The 14,863-nt window shown below is 42.9% G+C and overlaps 1 protein-coding gene across 4 annotated transcripts in view; it reads left to right on the top strand.

The window, feature by feature from the left end:
* The window catches only part of Baz1b (bromodomain adjacent to zinc finger domain 1B), a 55,682-nt gene that overhangs the window by 26,852 nt on the left and 13,967 nt on the right, over window positions 1–14,863 (top strand). For all 4 annotated transcript variants that reach the window (XM_020160866.2, XM_074075713.1, XM_074075715.1 and 1 more), the window contains 6 exons: window positions 1,671–3,369; window positions 7,020–7,158; window positions 7,993–8,126; window positions 10,895–11,000; window positions 12,291–12,389; window positions 13,172–13,349. In XM_020160866.2, coding sequence (XP_020016455.1) covers window positions 1,671–3,369; window positions 7,020–7,158; window positions 7,993–8,126; window positions 10,895–11,000; window positions 12,291–12,389; window positions 13,172–13,349 — 2,355 coding nt within the window. The remainder of the gene's footprint in view (window positions 1–1,670; window positions 3,370–7,019; window positions 7,159–7,992; window positions 8,127–10,894; window positions 11,001–12,290; window positions 12,390–13,171; window positions 13,350–14,863) is intronic.

Here is a 14,863-nt window from a genome sequence, read left to right as displayed (position 1 = left end):
AGGATCTCAAGAACTGTTTGCCTGGACTGGCCTCCAACCCTAATCCTCCTGATCCCTGCCTCCTGAGTAGCTAGGGTTACAGGCATGAGCCACTGGCTGTTTTGGGTTTTTTTGAGGCATGGCCTCACTATCTAGCCCAGGCTGTCTTAGAAGTCTCCATCTTCCTGCCTCAATTTCTGTCGTGCTGGGAGGCCGGTAGGCCTGCTACCACACCTGGCTATAGAATTTCTTTTTAAAAATACACATTTAAGTTGAGAAACAGTGTTACCATTGACAAATGGACTGGGTTCTAGCCTACTAAGTGGTTCTGTGTGATGGAGGTAAGGTTTGGGAGGCTTGAAGAGCCATGAGAAGATGTGTATCTAGGAGCGTGGGAAGGTGAGTGACCTAAGGGGATATACTGTGAATGTGGGGTGGTGGGCAGGACCCCTTGGAGGTGTCCAGCAATGGATTTAGAGTGAGAACACTTGTATCTTTAGCCATATTTAAGCCAAACATGTATAGACCCGTAGTGTGAACTAGTCAAAGTTATGCTTTTTCCAAGTAAATTCAATAGAAGAGAGACAAAGGAATTGTAGGTTTTTGTGAGATTGATTGAAAAGTTTGACCAGAATTTGATTAGGGTAAATAAGGACAAGAGTCAGCCATGTGCACAAAACTCTAGTCTGAGCTACTTGGGAGGCTGACTTGGAAGGATTGCGTGAGTCTGGGGGTTTGAGGCCAGCCTGGGCAACATAGTGAGACCCTCCTCTCTTAAAAATAATAAAAAGGCTCGAGGCATGACTTGAGGCAGAGCGCCTGTCTAGCAATCATAGAGGCCTGAGTTCAAATCCAGTATGTCACAAAAGAAAAGAGAGCAAGGTGACAGTGGCAAAAATGTGATAGGGTGGATGGGTTTAATGTTTGTGAAATTGAAGGAGTTGATGTAGTAGACAGGGATGTTCAAAGAGACAGTTGTGAAATTAATGAGGATTTAGGGAGCTCATGGTTAATGTATTCATAGAAATGAATTTTCTCCTTTTTTCTTGAGAAGGGTCTTAGTATGTAGCTCAGCCTGAGATCCTCCTGCTTCTTGCCCTCCCAATGTTGGGATTACAGGCGAGTACCACCACCCTCAGCTCAAAATCAGTTCTTGAGTTACGGGGTGAGGATGAAGAGGGGTTTGAGAAATCTGTGAGCAGTGTTTATATTGTTACTATAAAGAACTAACTCCTCCAAGTTGAGACAGATTTTTAAGTAGTTAGTGTAGTTTCTACTTGTAGCATAGACTGCGCTGAACTGAGACAAAGTTAAGGAATGAATATCCAGTCCTATTTCAAGAGCAGTACATTTTTCTTAACGGCGCCCCCCTCCCCCCACCATCATCACCCACCTTTCTAGCTATTGAAATCGGACCTCACACATGCTGGGCAAGTGCTCCATCACTGAACTGTAACCTCAAGCCCCTGAGTGTAGACCTACAGTGTGGGTATTAAAAGAATCTTGTACCGATAGGGCAGAAGCATCAGCTAGCAGCCATGTGTTTGTTTCCTCAGGGACAAAGTGGCTGTGAAGAAAAGTGAATGTACGCAGTTTTACTTGAGTAGTTGGGGAGGGGGCTTAAGATGCTTAAATACTGCTTCTTAAAGTTAGTTTTTAAAAGTAATTTTGCTCCTGTTCTTAAATTCTAGTACATGACCCTCAATCCTTCTACTAAGAGGAAGAATACTGGCTCCCCAGACAGGAAGGCCTCAAAGAAATCTAAGACGGACGGTTCTCTGAGCTCACCCCTGAATCCTAAGTTATGGTGTCACGTCCACTTGAAGAAATCACTGAACGGCTCACCACTCAAAGTGAAGAACTCAAAGAATTCCAGATCTCCTGAGGAACATCTGCAAGAAGTGATGAAGATAATGTCGCCCAACAAGCTCCATGCTAGCTTTCACATTCCTAAAAAAGGCCCGCCCGCCAAGAAGACAGGGAAGCATGGGGACAAACCTTTGAAAGCCAAGGGCAGAAACAAAGGCATCCTGAATGGGCAGAAAACTACAGGCGCTTCCAAATCTCCCAAAAAGGGTTTGAAGACTCCTAAAACCAAAATGAAGCAGATGACTTTGTTGGATATGGCCAAAGGCACCCAGAAGATGACGCGGACCCCACGGAATTCCGGGAGTGCACCCAGGTCCTCCACTAAGCCTCATAAACACCTGCCTCCTGCTGCGCTGCATCTGATTGCCTATTACAAAGAAAACAAAGATAGGGAGGACAAGAAGAGCGCCTTGTCCTGCGTCATCTCCAAAACGGCTCGGCTGCTCTCCAGCGAAGATCGAGCTCGCCTCCCAGAGGAATTGAGAACTATCGTTCAAAAGCGCTATGAGCTCTTGGAGCACAGGAAGAGGTGGGCCTCCATGTCCGAAGAGCAGCGCAAAGAGTATTTGAAGAAGAAGCGGCAGGAGCTGAAAGAAAAGCTGAAGGAGAAAGCCAAAGAACGGAGACAAAAGGAATTGCTTGAGAAGTTAGAAAAACAGAAGCGATATGAGGACCAAGAGTTGAGTGGCAAAAACCTTCCGGCCTTTCGACTGGTAGACACACCTGAAGGGCTGCCCAACACCCTCTTTGGGGACGTGGCTCTAGTGGTGGAGTTCTTGAGCTGTTACTCCGGGCTTCTCCTCCCGGATGCTCAGTATCCCATCACTGCCGTGTCCCTCATGGAAGCCTTGAGCGCGGATAAGGGTGGCTTTTTATACCTGAATCGAGTGCTCGTCATCCTACTGCAGACCTTACTGCAGGACGAGATTGCAGAAGACTATGGCGAGCTGGGGATGAGGCTGTCAGAAATCCCTCTCACTCTGCACTCTGCCTCCGAGCTTGTGCGGCTCTGCTTGCGCAGGTCCGATGCCCAGGAGGACAGTGAGGGCTCAGACACAGATGACAACAAAGAGTCAGCACCATTTGAGGACAATGAGGTACAGGATGAGTTCCTAGAGAAGCTGGAAACCTCTGAGTTTTTTGAGCTAACATCAGAGGAGAAACTCCGGATCTTGACAGCTCTGTGCCACCGGATCCTCATGACGTACTCAGTGCAAGACCACATGGAGACCAGACAGCAGATGTCTGCAGAGCTGTGGAAGGAGCGGCTTGCCGTGCTGAAGGAGGAGAACGATAAGAAGAGAGCAGAGAAGCAGAGGCGGAAAGAGATGGAAGCCAGAAATAAAGAGAACGGAAAGGAGGAGAATGGCTCGGGCAAAACTGACAGGAAAAAGGAAATTGTGAAGTGTGAGCCACCAGTAGATATGGAGGCTGAAGATATCGTTAGTGCCGTGAAGAGCAGAAGGCTACTTGCCATGCAGGCTAAGAGGGAGCGGGAAATCCAGGAGAGAGAGATGAAAGGTAAAATTTCATGGCAGAGCAAAGGGGAGTCACTTAGAAGATAGAAAGAAAGAAAGTTATTGTAACAATGATATCAGGATACCTGCTTGTCCTCACTGTTTACTTATCTTGGAGTATAGTAACCCAGCACTGGCTAGGTTTGGAGGGTGTGTGTGTGTGTGTGTGTGTGTGTGTACACGATGCTGGTGATTGAACCTAGAGTCTGCACATGTGGGACAAGCTCTCTACCACTAAGCTATACCTTCAGCCCTAGGCTTGTAATACTATTTTTAATTAATTATTTTGGCAGATCAGGGTTTGGACTCGAGGTTTCTCACTTGCAAAGCAGGTGCTCTACTGCTTGAGCCACACCTCCAGTCCATTTTGCTCTAGTTATTTTGGAGTTGGGGTCTCAAGCTATTTGCCAAGACTGGCCTTGAACTGTGATCCTCCTGATTTCAGGCCTCCAAAGTAGCTGGGATTACAGGTGTGAGGCACTGTGCCCAGCTAATGGAATCCTTATTAATATTTAAGAACTTAGAAATCATGGGTTTTGATGGCATCAAGTCAGAATTTTTTGAGAACAGCTTTATTGAATAATCCTCACACCATACACTTCGCCCATTTATTGGGTATAATTCAGTGTTCTAAAATGTATTCACAGATAAGTGCAACCATCACCACAGTTTTACATTTTTACACCTCAGAAAGAAGCTGTGTACTTTGTATTTATCATCTCATCTGCTCCTTCTCAGCCCTAAGTGACCACCTGTCTCTGCCTATAAATTTGACTATTATAGAAATTTCCTGTAAATGAGATCAGATGATAAATAATCCAACATAACATAGAGAGCTCTTTGTGGCTGGTTTCATGTAGCACCTCATGCTCCAAGAAAGAAGCCAGATACCTCTGTCTAGCTCCAGAATGTTCCCCTCCCTCCAAGAGAAACCCTGAAAGTCACTCATTCTTCTGGTCCCAGCCCCGGCAGTGACTGAGTTGGCACTGTGGATTTACCTGTCCTGGAATGGGTAAATTTCATACAAGTGGAGTCACGTGATACGTCTTTCTGATTTTTGTTTTGTTTTGTTTTGTTTAGTAGCCCTGGGGTTTGAACTCAGGGCTTTGCACTTGCTAGCCAGGTGCTTTACCACTTGAGCCAGTCTTCCATGCTACCCTGCTTATTTTTGAGACAGGGTCTCTGAGTTTTGCCTGGGCTGGCCTCAAACTTTGACCTACCTGTCTCCACCTTCCAAGTAGCTAGGATTATAATCATGCGCCACCACAGGCCCAGCCCTATAGTCTGACTCATTTAATTTAGCCTCATGGTTTAAGTTTTATCCATGTTTTAGTATGTATCAGTGCTTGGTTCTTTTTTATGGTTGAATATTACTCCATCGTTTTGCTACCATATTTTGTTTATTCATGAGTCAGTGGACATTTAGTTTTTTTCTACCTTTTAGTTATTACGAATAATGCTGCTATAAATGTAAATGTAAAAGTTCTATATATTTCCATTTATTTTGAGTACTTAGGAAAGGAAGTGCTGAATCGTGTGGTCATATTTAACCATTTGAGGAGCTGTGAGGCTGTTTATCAAAATGGCTGCACAATTTTACATTCCTGCCAGCAGTGTGCAAGGCTTGATTCTCACCTCACCAGTGCTTGTTACTTGTCTTCACGGGCACAGCCATCCTGGTAGGCACGAGTGCCCATCTACCTCACTGTGGCTTTGGTCAGTCACCTTTTCATGTACCTCTTGGCTATTTTGTGTATCTTTGGAAAAATGAGTGTTCGAATCTTTTGCCCATCATTAAATTGAGTTATTTTGTCTTTTTTATTATTGAGTTGTAAGACTTTAGACATTCTAGACACAGTTCCCTATCAGACCACGTGGTCAGTATTTGCATGAGCATTCAGATCTTTTGATACCTGGTTCAATGCTCTAACCTTTGAAACTAAATTTGGTCTTATTTTGGTGGCTTACCATAAACTGGGGTTTTTTGGTTTTTTGGGTTTTTTTTAAAAAAATGCCGTCTCAGGAGAATGAGCTTTTTCTTGATTATGATTCAGCTTAACTCCTTATGTATGTGTGTGTCTCTGTCTCTGTCTCTCCCTCATTTTTTGGTGGGACTGGGTTTTGAACTCAGGGCTTCAGGCTTACAAAGCAGGCACGCTATCTCTTTAGCCAGTTATCTAGTCCATTTTGCTTTGGTTATTTAGGAGATTGGATCTCTTAAACTGTTTGTCCAGGCTGGTCTTGAACTGCTATTGTCCTGATCGCTGCCTCCTAAGTAACTAGAATTACAGTTGTGAGCCACTGGCGCCCAGCTTCTCTACCTTTTTTTTTTTTTTTTGAGACGGGTCTTAACTATGTAGCCCATGCTGCTGTCAAGCTTGTGTGCTTCTGCCTTCTGAGTATTGGAATTACACAGCATTACATTGCCTGGCTCTCTATATCTCTTTTTATCATTTACTTTTGTGCTATTCTTGCTTGTAATTTAAGGAAATGAAATTGTCTTAGTTTTTTAAAGGGCCATTTGTTGTCATGCAGCGAGCGTCCACATTTCCACATTGTGGACATTATTGGTACAGGGTCATGTTAAAAATTCTGGGTTGTAGATAGCAGTGTACCTTGCAGTAAGCAGAGCTGTGACAGAGAGATACTTACAAGACAAGATTGCTGTGCTTTTTTGTTGTTATTAAAGGAAATTCCTATTGGGATAGGAAAAGCCCAGATAATAAATGATCAGAAATAAATTGATTAAAGGTTTTCTATCACTAACAGTAGTAACTTGCTGAGTAATTAGAAAAATATTATTCAAGCTGGGTGTGGTGGTACACATCTATAATCCCAGGTACTTGGGAGATAGAGTCAGGAGGATCTGAGTTCAGTGCTAGCCCTGTCCAAAAGGTAGTAAGACTCTCAACACCAAACAGTTGCCAGAAGGGCTGTGGTGTAACTCAAGAATAGAGCACTTGCTTAGCATGCTTGAGGCTCTAGGTTAAATCCCCAGTAACCTCAAAAAAAAAAAAAAGAGAAAGTCTTGCCGGGCACCCGTGGCTCACACCTGTAATCCTAGCTACTCAGGAGGCAGAGACCAGGAGGATCTTTGTTTGAAGCCGGACTGGGCAAATAGCTTGCTAGACCCTATCTCGTAAAAACCCTTCACAAAAAGGGCTGGCGGAGTGGCTCAATGTGTAGGCCCTGAGTTCAAACTCCAGTACAGGAAAAAAAAAAAAAAAAAAAGTCTATCATTGTGCAATAATTTTTTTATGAGTATGTGGTGCTGGAATCAGAGCCTCTACCTGCTAGCCGAGCACTACCACTGAGCTACATCCTCACCTCTGCATTGGGCATTATTGTCCACAAGTACTTCCTTTCCCCAGCTTGCTTAGGTGGTTTTTGGTTTTGTGTTTTTGTCATTAATTATATTAAGTTGAATTACTGTCATATGTCTCAGGACTGAACTGTTTTATTTTGAAATAATTACTGGTTTTATTCGTTTTTCTGATCTGTTTGAGGAGCCCGTATATCCATTGTGGGTGAGACCTCATAAAGACAAATGGGATCTAGGAGGGCCTTGTGCATCATTTCTTAGAACTGCTTCAGTTTGGAGAAGGAAGCAAGGCTAATGCTTCCTTCATGTAGGGCACTTTGTGTCTTTGCCAGTGAAACTGGAGCGCGAGGCTGAGGAAGAGCGCATCCGGAAACACAAGGCAGCTGCCGAGAAGGCTTTCCAGGAGGGCATCGCCAAGGCCAAGCTGGTCATGCGCAGGACACCCATTGGGACAGACCGGAATCACAACAGGTAGGTTGCTCGTCTCAGATGTCATCACCTGGTGGGGCTGGTATATTACATTTGCAATACTAATAACTAATTAGTTAGGAGATTATCTAAGGTATCACCAATAAACTTTCCTGTTCAGTGTTGTGTAATTTCTCGTTAACATTTACAGAATACTAACGATACGAAATGCTAGGGTTACAAAATCAGTAAGACACGCTCCTGGGCTGGGGTGGAGCTCAGCCGTAAATGCTTGTCTAGCATGTGCAAGTCCTGGGTTCCATCTCCCGTTTTGCAAAAAAAAAAGGAAAAATATACATCTTCTGTCCTTTGAAGGTACCACAGATGTGAAACTTTGGTGACAGATGGAATGTAGTCTTTAAAAGTGGAAATACGGGGCCAGGATGGGGCACAAGTGGTAGAGCACCTGCCTATAGGCACAAGGCCCTGAGATCAAACCCTTAATACCACCAAAAAAAAAAAGGCAATACATTTTAAATGCATGCGCTGTGTAGAACACGTTTTTTTAGTACAGGAACATTGGAAGTTGATACTTAATGAGTCTCAAATTCAGGATTTTTTTCTTCTCTTTTTTTGAGGCGGGTGTACTGGGGTTTGAACTTGGCCTTGTGCTTGCTAGTCAGGCACTCCATTGCTTGAGCCATGCCCTCCAGCCCCTAAAATGTTTTGGTATCTTTTGCTTTGCCTTACAGTATCTTTGTGTGTGGAATTCTGAGCACAGGAGCTGTCGCCTATGGTTAGGAAAGCATAGTTGTACGTATAGTAACTTCTCCAACTGTAGCTTTCTTGCATCGTGATCTGTTCACTATCTTATTAATACACGGCTGTGATTTGTAGATACTGGGTCTTCTCAGATGAGGTTCCAGGCTTGTTCATTGAAAAGGGCTGGATCCATGACAGCATTGACTACCGGTTCAATCATCACCGCAGAGACCACGCAGACTCTCCTGACGACGATTACTGTCCCCGAAGTAAGTGCGTCTGCTGCAGAGTCTGCTCCACTTGTAGTGTTGTGTCCTCGTGAACATAAGCGTGCATCAAAAACGTGGGCTGCACCTGACCTACCTGACATAGCTGAGCAGCACAGTCCACTGTAGAGTACCGTGTTCCTCCCTGTGATTGTGCAGCTGCCTGAGCGCTGTGGTCCCCTCTGCTGCTCAACATTGTGAGAATGTAGTACTGATCATGTTAACTTGGGAAAAATAAAAATTGAAATGCCATTTGTTTATTTTTTAATGGAATATGGGGTTTGAACTCAGGGCCTCACTCTTGATAAGCATGAACTTTCCCACTTGAGCCATGCCCCTAGCCCTTTTTACTTTTAGTTATTTTTAGATAGGGTGTCAGGTTTTTGCCTGGGCTGATCTGGACCGTGATTCTCCTATTTAGATCTCCTGTATAGCTGAGACGTGGCAAATGTGCCACCATGCTCATCTTGCTGCTTCAGATGACGTCTGCCTAACAATTGTCATGGCTGTCCTTGAATTGAGTTGGTTGCACTCTTTGACCCAGAAAAGCTGGGGTTGCAGGCATGAGCCACCACATCCAGTTTGGTTGCTTGTTTGTTTGAGACAGTATCTCGCTATATAGCCCAGGCTGGCCTTGATCTGACAGTTCTCTTGGCTCAGTCTCTTAGTGCTGAAATTACTGCACTCGGCATTACAACATTTAAAGTAGGGATCTGTCTGCAGCTCTTCTGCTCCACTCAAAGGTTTAACATTAGGATGCCTCTCCTTTGTCAGCTCTTCCATTTGCAAATTTTCGTTACGACTTTCTTAGCAAGATGTATTTGAGCCAGGGGGTGGGTATGAAGGAAAGAAACTAACATTTGATCACCCAGTTCTGTTCTAAGCACATTGTGAGAACATGAAGAGTTTGAATGTTAGTATGTTTGGGTGGTAAATTTTGCAGAAATAATTTTTTTTTAAATTTTTATTGTTTTATTATTCATATGTGCATACAATGTTTGGGTCATTTCAGAAATAATTTTCAAACTTTTCCCTTGAAAACTTCCTGGTACCTGCTTCAAGGGCTGGAATTAAAGTTAGAGAAGGCAGAGTTACATATGTAAACGTATTTATTCAGTATTTATAGGGCATCTCTTATGTGCAAAGCAAGTTTTAATGTTTGGCAGCAAACAAGACAGCTAAGGTCGCGACTGTCACTTAAAAGAATTCTAGTAAAGACAAAAAGCAAATATCTAATGAAAAAGAAGTGACTGGTGAGTGTGGTGGTGTATACCTATAATCCCAGTACTCCAGAGCTGAGGGTGAAGATAAATTGGGTCTAGGAGTTCAAGGCCAGCCTGGGCAGCATAGCAAAATTTGGTCTCTTAAAAAACAAAACATGACTGACAGGTCCTGAGGGTCATTGATGATGATATTCTTTCTGATCTAGGTGCTTCTTAGTGGTGTCTTCAGTGTATTTCAAGAAAAAAATAAGTGCTTGACCAGGCGCGGTGGCTATCTTTCTGTGTACTCTAAAACTTCAAATTTTCTTTTTTTTCCCCCAGTACTGAGGTTTGAACTCAGACCTTTGCACTTAGGCTGGTGCTCTACCACTTCAGCCATGCCCCCAAGCCCTTTTTGCTGTGGTTAATTTGGAGATAGTGTCTCCCTTTTTCCCGGGCCAACCTGGACTGCCATCCTCTTCATAGTTGGGGTTACAGGTACAGAACACCACACCCAGCCTTTCTGTTGAGATAGGATCTTGCAAACTTTTTGTCCAGGCTGGCAGCTGGCCTTGAACTGATCTTTGCCTCTTGAGTAGCTAGGATTACAGACGTGAGCCATTGTACCCAGCTCAGATTTACTTTTGATGTCAAATTATATTAAGTGTTCCTTATGTCACCTTGTAGAAAAGCCTAGTTTTGGTAGACGTCACAGAGACCCAGGTGAGGGCAGTTAGGTTAGAGAGCAGCGGTTGTGGAGTCAGATCTTCAAGTTCTGCGAATCCAGCAGGACAAGGCAATCTTGGAATGGATTTCAGAAGCCAGATGGCATTGGTTGGAAATCAGATCTATACAGTTGATAGCCCCCAAGAGAACATTGGGCCTCCGAATGTTTATTACTCTTTTCTGATGGTTTAGTGGTGGTGGTGGTGGTGGTGGTTCTTTATACCCTCCACGCTATCCTGGAGCTTGCTGTACAGCTCAGGCTGGCTTCAAATTCTCAATCCTCCTGCCTCAGCTGCCTGTGTGCTGGAGTGGTGGATGTTCTTATTTCAGGTTTTCTTCTCCCAGAATGGCAGTGTCTCTTCAAAATTCTCCAAATGGAAAGAGAAAACAAGCTGTCATATTAGTATTTCAGGGGGACTGCTACAGGTGAAGGGGAAGAGAGTGGGGCAGACTACATATGTGAGATATTTAAGAGACATTAAGCCAGGCACCAATGACTCACTCTGTAATCCTAGCTATTTGAGAGGCTGAGCTCAGGAGGATTGTGGTTGGAGGCTAACACAGGCAAATAGTCTATGAGACCCCCCCTCTCCAAAATAATCTGAACAAAATGTCCTGGAGGCATAACTCGAGGCATAAAAGCGCCTGCTTTGTGAGTGTGAAGCCCTGAGTTCAAACTCCAGTCTGTCTGATCCCTGTCCCCGCAACAAGAGACATCAGCATTTACTGTGTATGCCCATGTATATCTGTGCTGTTACTTGTTGGGTTTGACACTGGGTACTGCTCAGGTTTGAAAGTAGGAATTGGGTTTTTAACAACATCAATATTTACATTTTTTCTCAGGTAAGAAAGCCAATTTAGGCAAGAATGCAAGCCTCAGCGTGCACCATGGGTCAGCAGTAGAAATCGCTGTGGAGACCAGTACACCCAAGCAAGGACAGAACCTATGGTAACGTGAGCATTCGATTAGTTGCTCTTTTTTCCTTTCAGATGTTAAGGAAGATGATTTCTTGTATTTCAAAACTTACTGCATTAGTTGTGCTCAGTGGATCACACTTACAATCCCAGCTATATGGGAAGTGGACATAGGGGTATTGTCTGCTACCCTCAGCAGAAAGTTAGTGAGACCCTGTCTCAAAGACCCAAGCCATGTGTGGTGGTCATGGCCGTAATCCTGGCTATGTGAGAGGCATAGGTATAAGGATCGAGGTCTGAGGCCAATCTTGGGCAAAAGCTCAGGACCCTATCTGAAAAATAACTGAAGTGAAAAGGGCTGAGGAGAGGGTATATAGAGCACTTCCTAGCAAGCATGAGGCCCTAGGTTCAAGCTCTAGTGTTGCTCAGTACCCTCCCAACATCCCCCCCACACAGAAAAAGACAAACCTGCTCTCTGCTTTAAAAACAGATCTGATAAATAAGGGCAAAATAGTTTCTGCTGGGTATTGAGGGTGGGGGAGAGGGAGGGGGCGGAGTGGGTGGTAAGGGAGGGGTGGGGGCAGGGGGGAGAAATGAACCAAGCCTTGTATGCACATATGAATAATAAAAGAAAAATGAAAAAAAAAATAAAAATAAAATGAAGGAAAATAAATAAATAAATCAAAACAGATCTGATATTTGATCATTTTTCTTCATGTTTGAAATTTGATTTTTTTTTTCCCTCTACGATGCAATTTTGTATGTTATGAGTCTTACATAACATTGGAAATATTGGAGGTGCTCTTGAATCTATTTGGGAGTAGGAGTGTTTTACTTTTTTTCTTGAACTAAATTTTATTAAAATTTATGGATTTAGTCATTATACCTTATATATAAATATGTACGAATTAAATTTAAAATCGATTTATTGAGTAAATGTTATTAGTTGAAGTGTAAAGATTCTTTACAGCCATTTGTCTTGCTTGTGCACAGTTCTGCTTCAGGCAGGGAGCTAGGTTTGGGGAGGATCCCTTCTGCTTTGATGGCATTAACTGCTGTAGCAGTATAGTGGCCTTGGCTTGGAGATTTGGGTCTTTTGAAGTTGTGTGGACAGATGTTTCCTTGAACTGTATAGCTTGTCTCTTTGTACAGAATTAATGTCCTAGGGTAAAGAGGGAGTGAGTGGCTCTAACCACAGGCACTAGACTGTGAGCAAGTTTGGAATTCGGCATTTCTAATTCCACCGGTGGTGGGTCACTTACCCCTTCCTTTGTGGTGATTTTCGTGGTTTTTCAGAGCTATAAGGTCTGTTTTGCCTTTACAGGTTTTTATGTGATAGTCAGAAAGAGCTGGATGAGTTACTAAACTGCCTTCATCCCCAGGGAATAAGGGAAAGTCAGCTTAAAGAGAGACTGGAGAAGAGGTAAGGACTTCCATCTTGTTTCTGACATCTTCTCTTCGGCTTCAACATAAATAACTTAGCAATGGGACTTATTTTTGTTTCTTTATGAGCTATTAAAGTAAAAATTTAGCCAGGCCATGGAGGCTCATGCCTGTAATTCCAGCTACTCAGGAGGCAGAGATTATGAGGATCACAATTCACGGTTAGCCTGGGCAAGCAGTTAGGGAGACCCTATCCCGATCAGTAAAAGCTGGGTGTGATGGCAGGCTCCTGTCACCCCAGCTATGTAGAAGGGATAAATAGGAGGATCCGTAGTTCAGGCCGGCCCCGGCACATAAAGCAAGACCCTAGTTGAAAAATAACTACAGCAAAAGGGCTGGGGACATGGATCACGTGGTAGGGCGCCTGCCTAACAAGTGTAAGATCCTGAGTTCAAATCCTAGTACCGAAAAAATAAGTAAATGCATGGATGGACTGATGGCTAGATGAATGAGTTCTAAGCAGACAAGTTTAAGTGGTTCTAGTTTGGTAGCAGTTTTCTGGCACCAACAAGCAAATGCAGATTCTCTGGAGGAGTGCAGCATCAAACGAGGCCTCCTACAATTAATTCCCTCGTATAAAGTTCCAGGAAGCGATTTTAGAATTAAGAAAAATAATAAAGAGACATTAAAAATTTTGTATGAGAAGCAGGAGACTACCAAGAAACAGCAAGGGGAAATGAAAAGAAGTCGCAGTGCTTCTTCTAGAAATAAAGGCTGCTGTCAAGTTTACTTCTCCCTTTTTCTTTGCCCCACCTCTTGCAGGTACCATGACATCATTCACTCCATTCATCTGGCTCGGAAGCCAAATTTGGGCCTGAAATCCTGTGATGGCAACCAGGAGCTCTTAAACTTTCTCCGGAGCGACCTCATCGAAGTCGCAACCAGGTTACAGAAAGGAGGACTTGGTTATGTGGAAGAAACATCAGAATTTGAAGCTCGGGTAGGAATCCAAGAACACACCTTCTGAAATCTTACTTATGGATACCCAAGTTCAATTTGAAACTCTTCCTGAGTCATAAATACTGCATTGAACTGCCTGACACATCCCAAGAAATCAGATGTTTGGGTTTGTCTCGAAAAATTATTTATATACATACATTTTTTTTGTCATCTTTTGCTGGATCTAGAAAAAAGTTGACTTAGAACCTTCGTTGAAAATCAGCTTTATCTGTTCAACCAATGAAGTTATTATTTCAAGCTAACATCATTTAAATGTGTCTTTCCCTGTGATCTGTGCTTCACAGTAGGAAACTCCTGTGTGTCCTGCTTTTGTCCATTTGTCACACCCAGTCAGCTCAGCAGGGCTGTGGACTGCATTCCAGTCCTACATTTACTGCTGAACACAGCCTTCAGTGGTGCACAGGACACTGTGCAAGAAGGAGGTCACGTGTCCCACGTTAGACAGGTTTAGGTACCAAAACTGCTACCCAAGCTGTTCTTTGTTTTTTAAGACAGGCTGTTACTATGTAGTCCAGACTCAAGCTCAACTCTTGATCCTCTTACCTCAGACTCCCAAGCACTGGGATTATAGGTGTGCACCACCATTCCTGGCTTTCTTAATGATTCTTTTTTTTATCTTAAAGAATTACTGAACTCTAATGATTTTGCCAGGTACAAGTATTATACATTTATATTTTGAAGGAAAGTAACTTTATTTTTAATATAACATGTAGTTAACAGTACTATGTCAGAATGTTATAATTGATAAGAGAAATCTGTATTCTAAAGTATATTTTAGTATAGCCAAATTTTCACCCATTTTGAAACGTAAAGTGGCCAATTGTAATATCCTTACTATATATCTTACAGCTTTAAAATATTAGCCAAAAATTCTAGTCTGCAAGTAAAAGCAAGAGTTCTCTTATATCCAAGACATATCAAATATGTTGCTAACAATATATTTTAAGTCCATTTCAACTGTTTCCTTTGGGGCAGGATAAAAGCAGTAATAGTATATACATTTGCTTTTTTATTTAGCAAGTATTTATCAGGAACTGTGCTAAATCCAGGCCTATGCTTTGCCAATAATCAAGTTATTTTTTTTTGTGGCTCTAATATGATATTTCTCAATTGGCATTCGTTGTGTTCCTTAAGTGTGTGATTTTAGCGTTAGGCCCTGAGTTCAATTCCTTGTGCTGCCAAAACAAACATGATTTTGATGAAGGGATTCTGTTGTCTCATCTATAAAACAGATGTGAGGATTAGAGATGCACGTAAAGTACTTAGAGCATAATACCTTCCAGTAAGCCAGAAAGTGAGTGGATTTTAATTTTCCTCAGTTAGTCTTTGCGTTAAGATTGTAGCTTACCCATAGCAGGTCCTCAGTAATTATTGAACGTGTGAGTTCCTGAAGTGGAAGGAATTGTAGCATTCTAAGTAACTCCCTAAATAAAGTTGAGGAAATTGAAGCCTTTTGTGGATCCCATCACTGGGAAAATGGAGGGTAACAAACCA

Source organism: Castor canadensis, chromosome 6 (genome assembly GCF_047511655.1).
Source record: "Castor canadensis chromosome 6, mCasCan1.hap1v2, whole genome shotgun sequence".
NCBI classification, from domain to species: Eukaryota; Metazoa; Chordata; class Mammalia; order Rodentia; family Castoridae; genus Castor; species Castor canadensis.
This window is presented reverse-complemented; position numbering and strand designations above follow the sequence as displayed.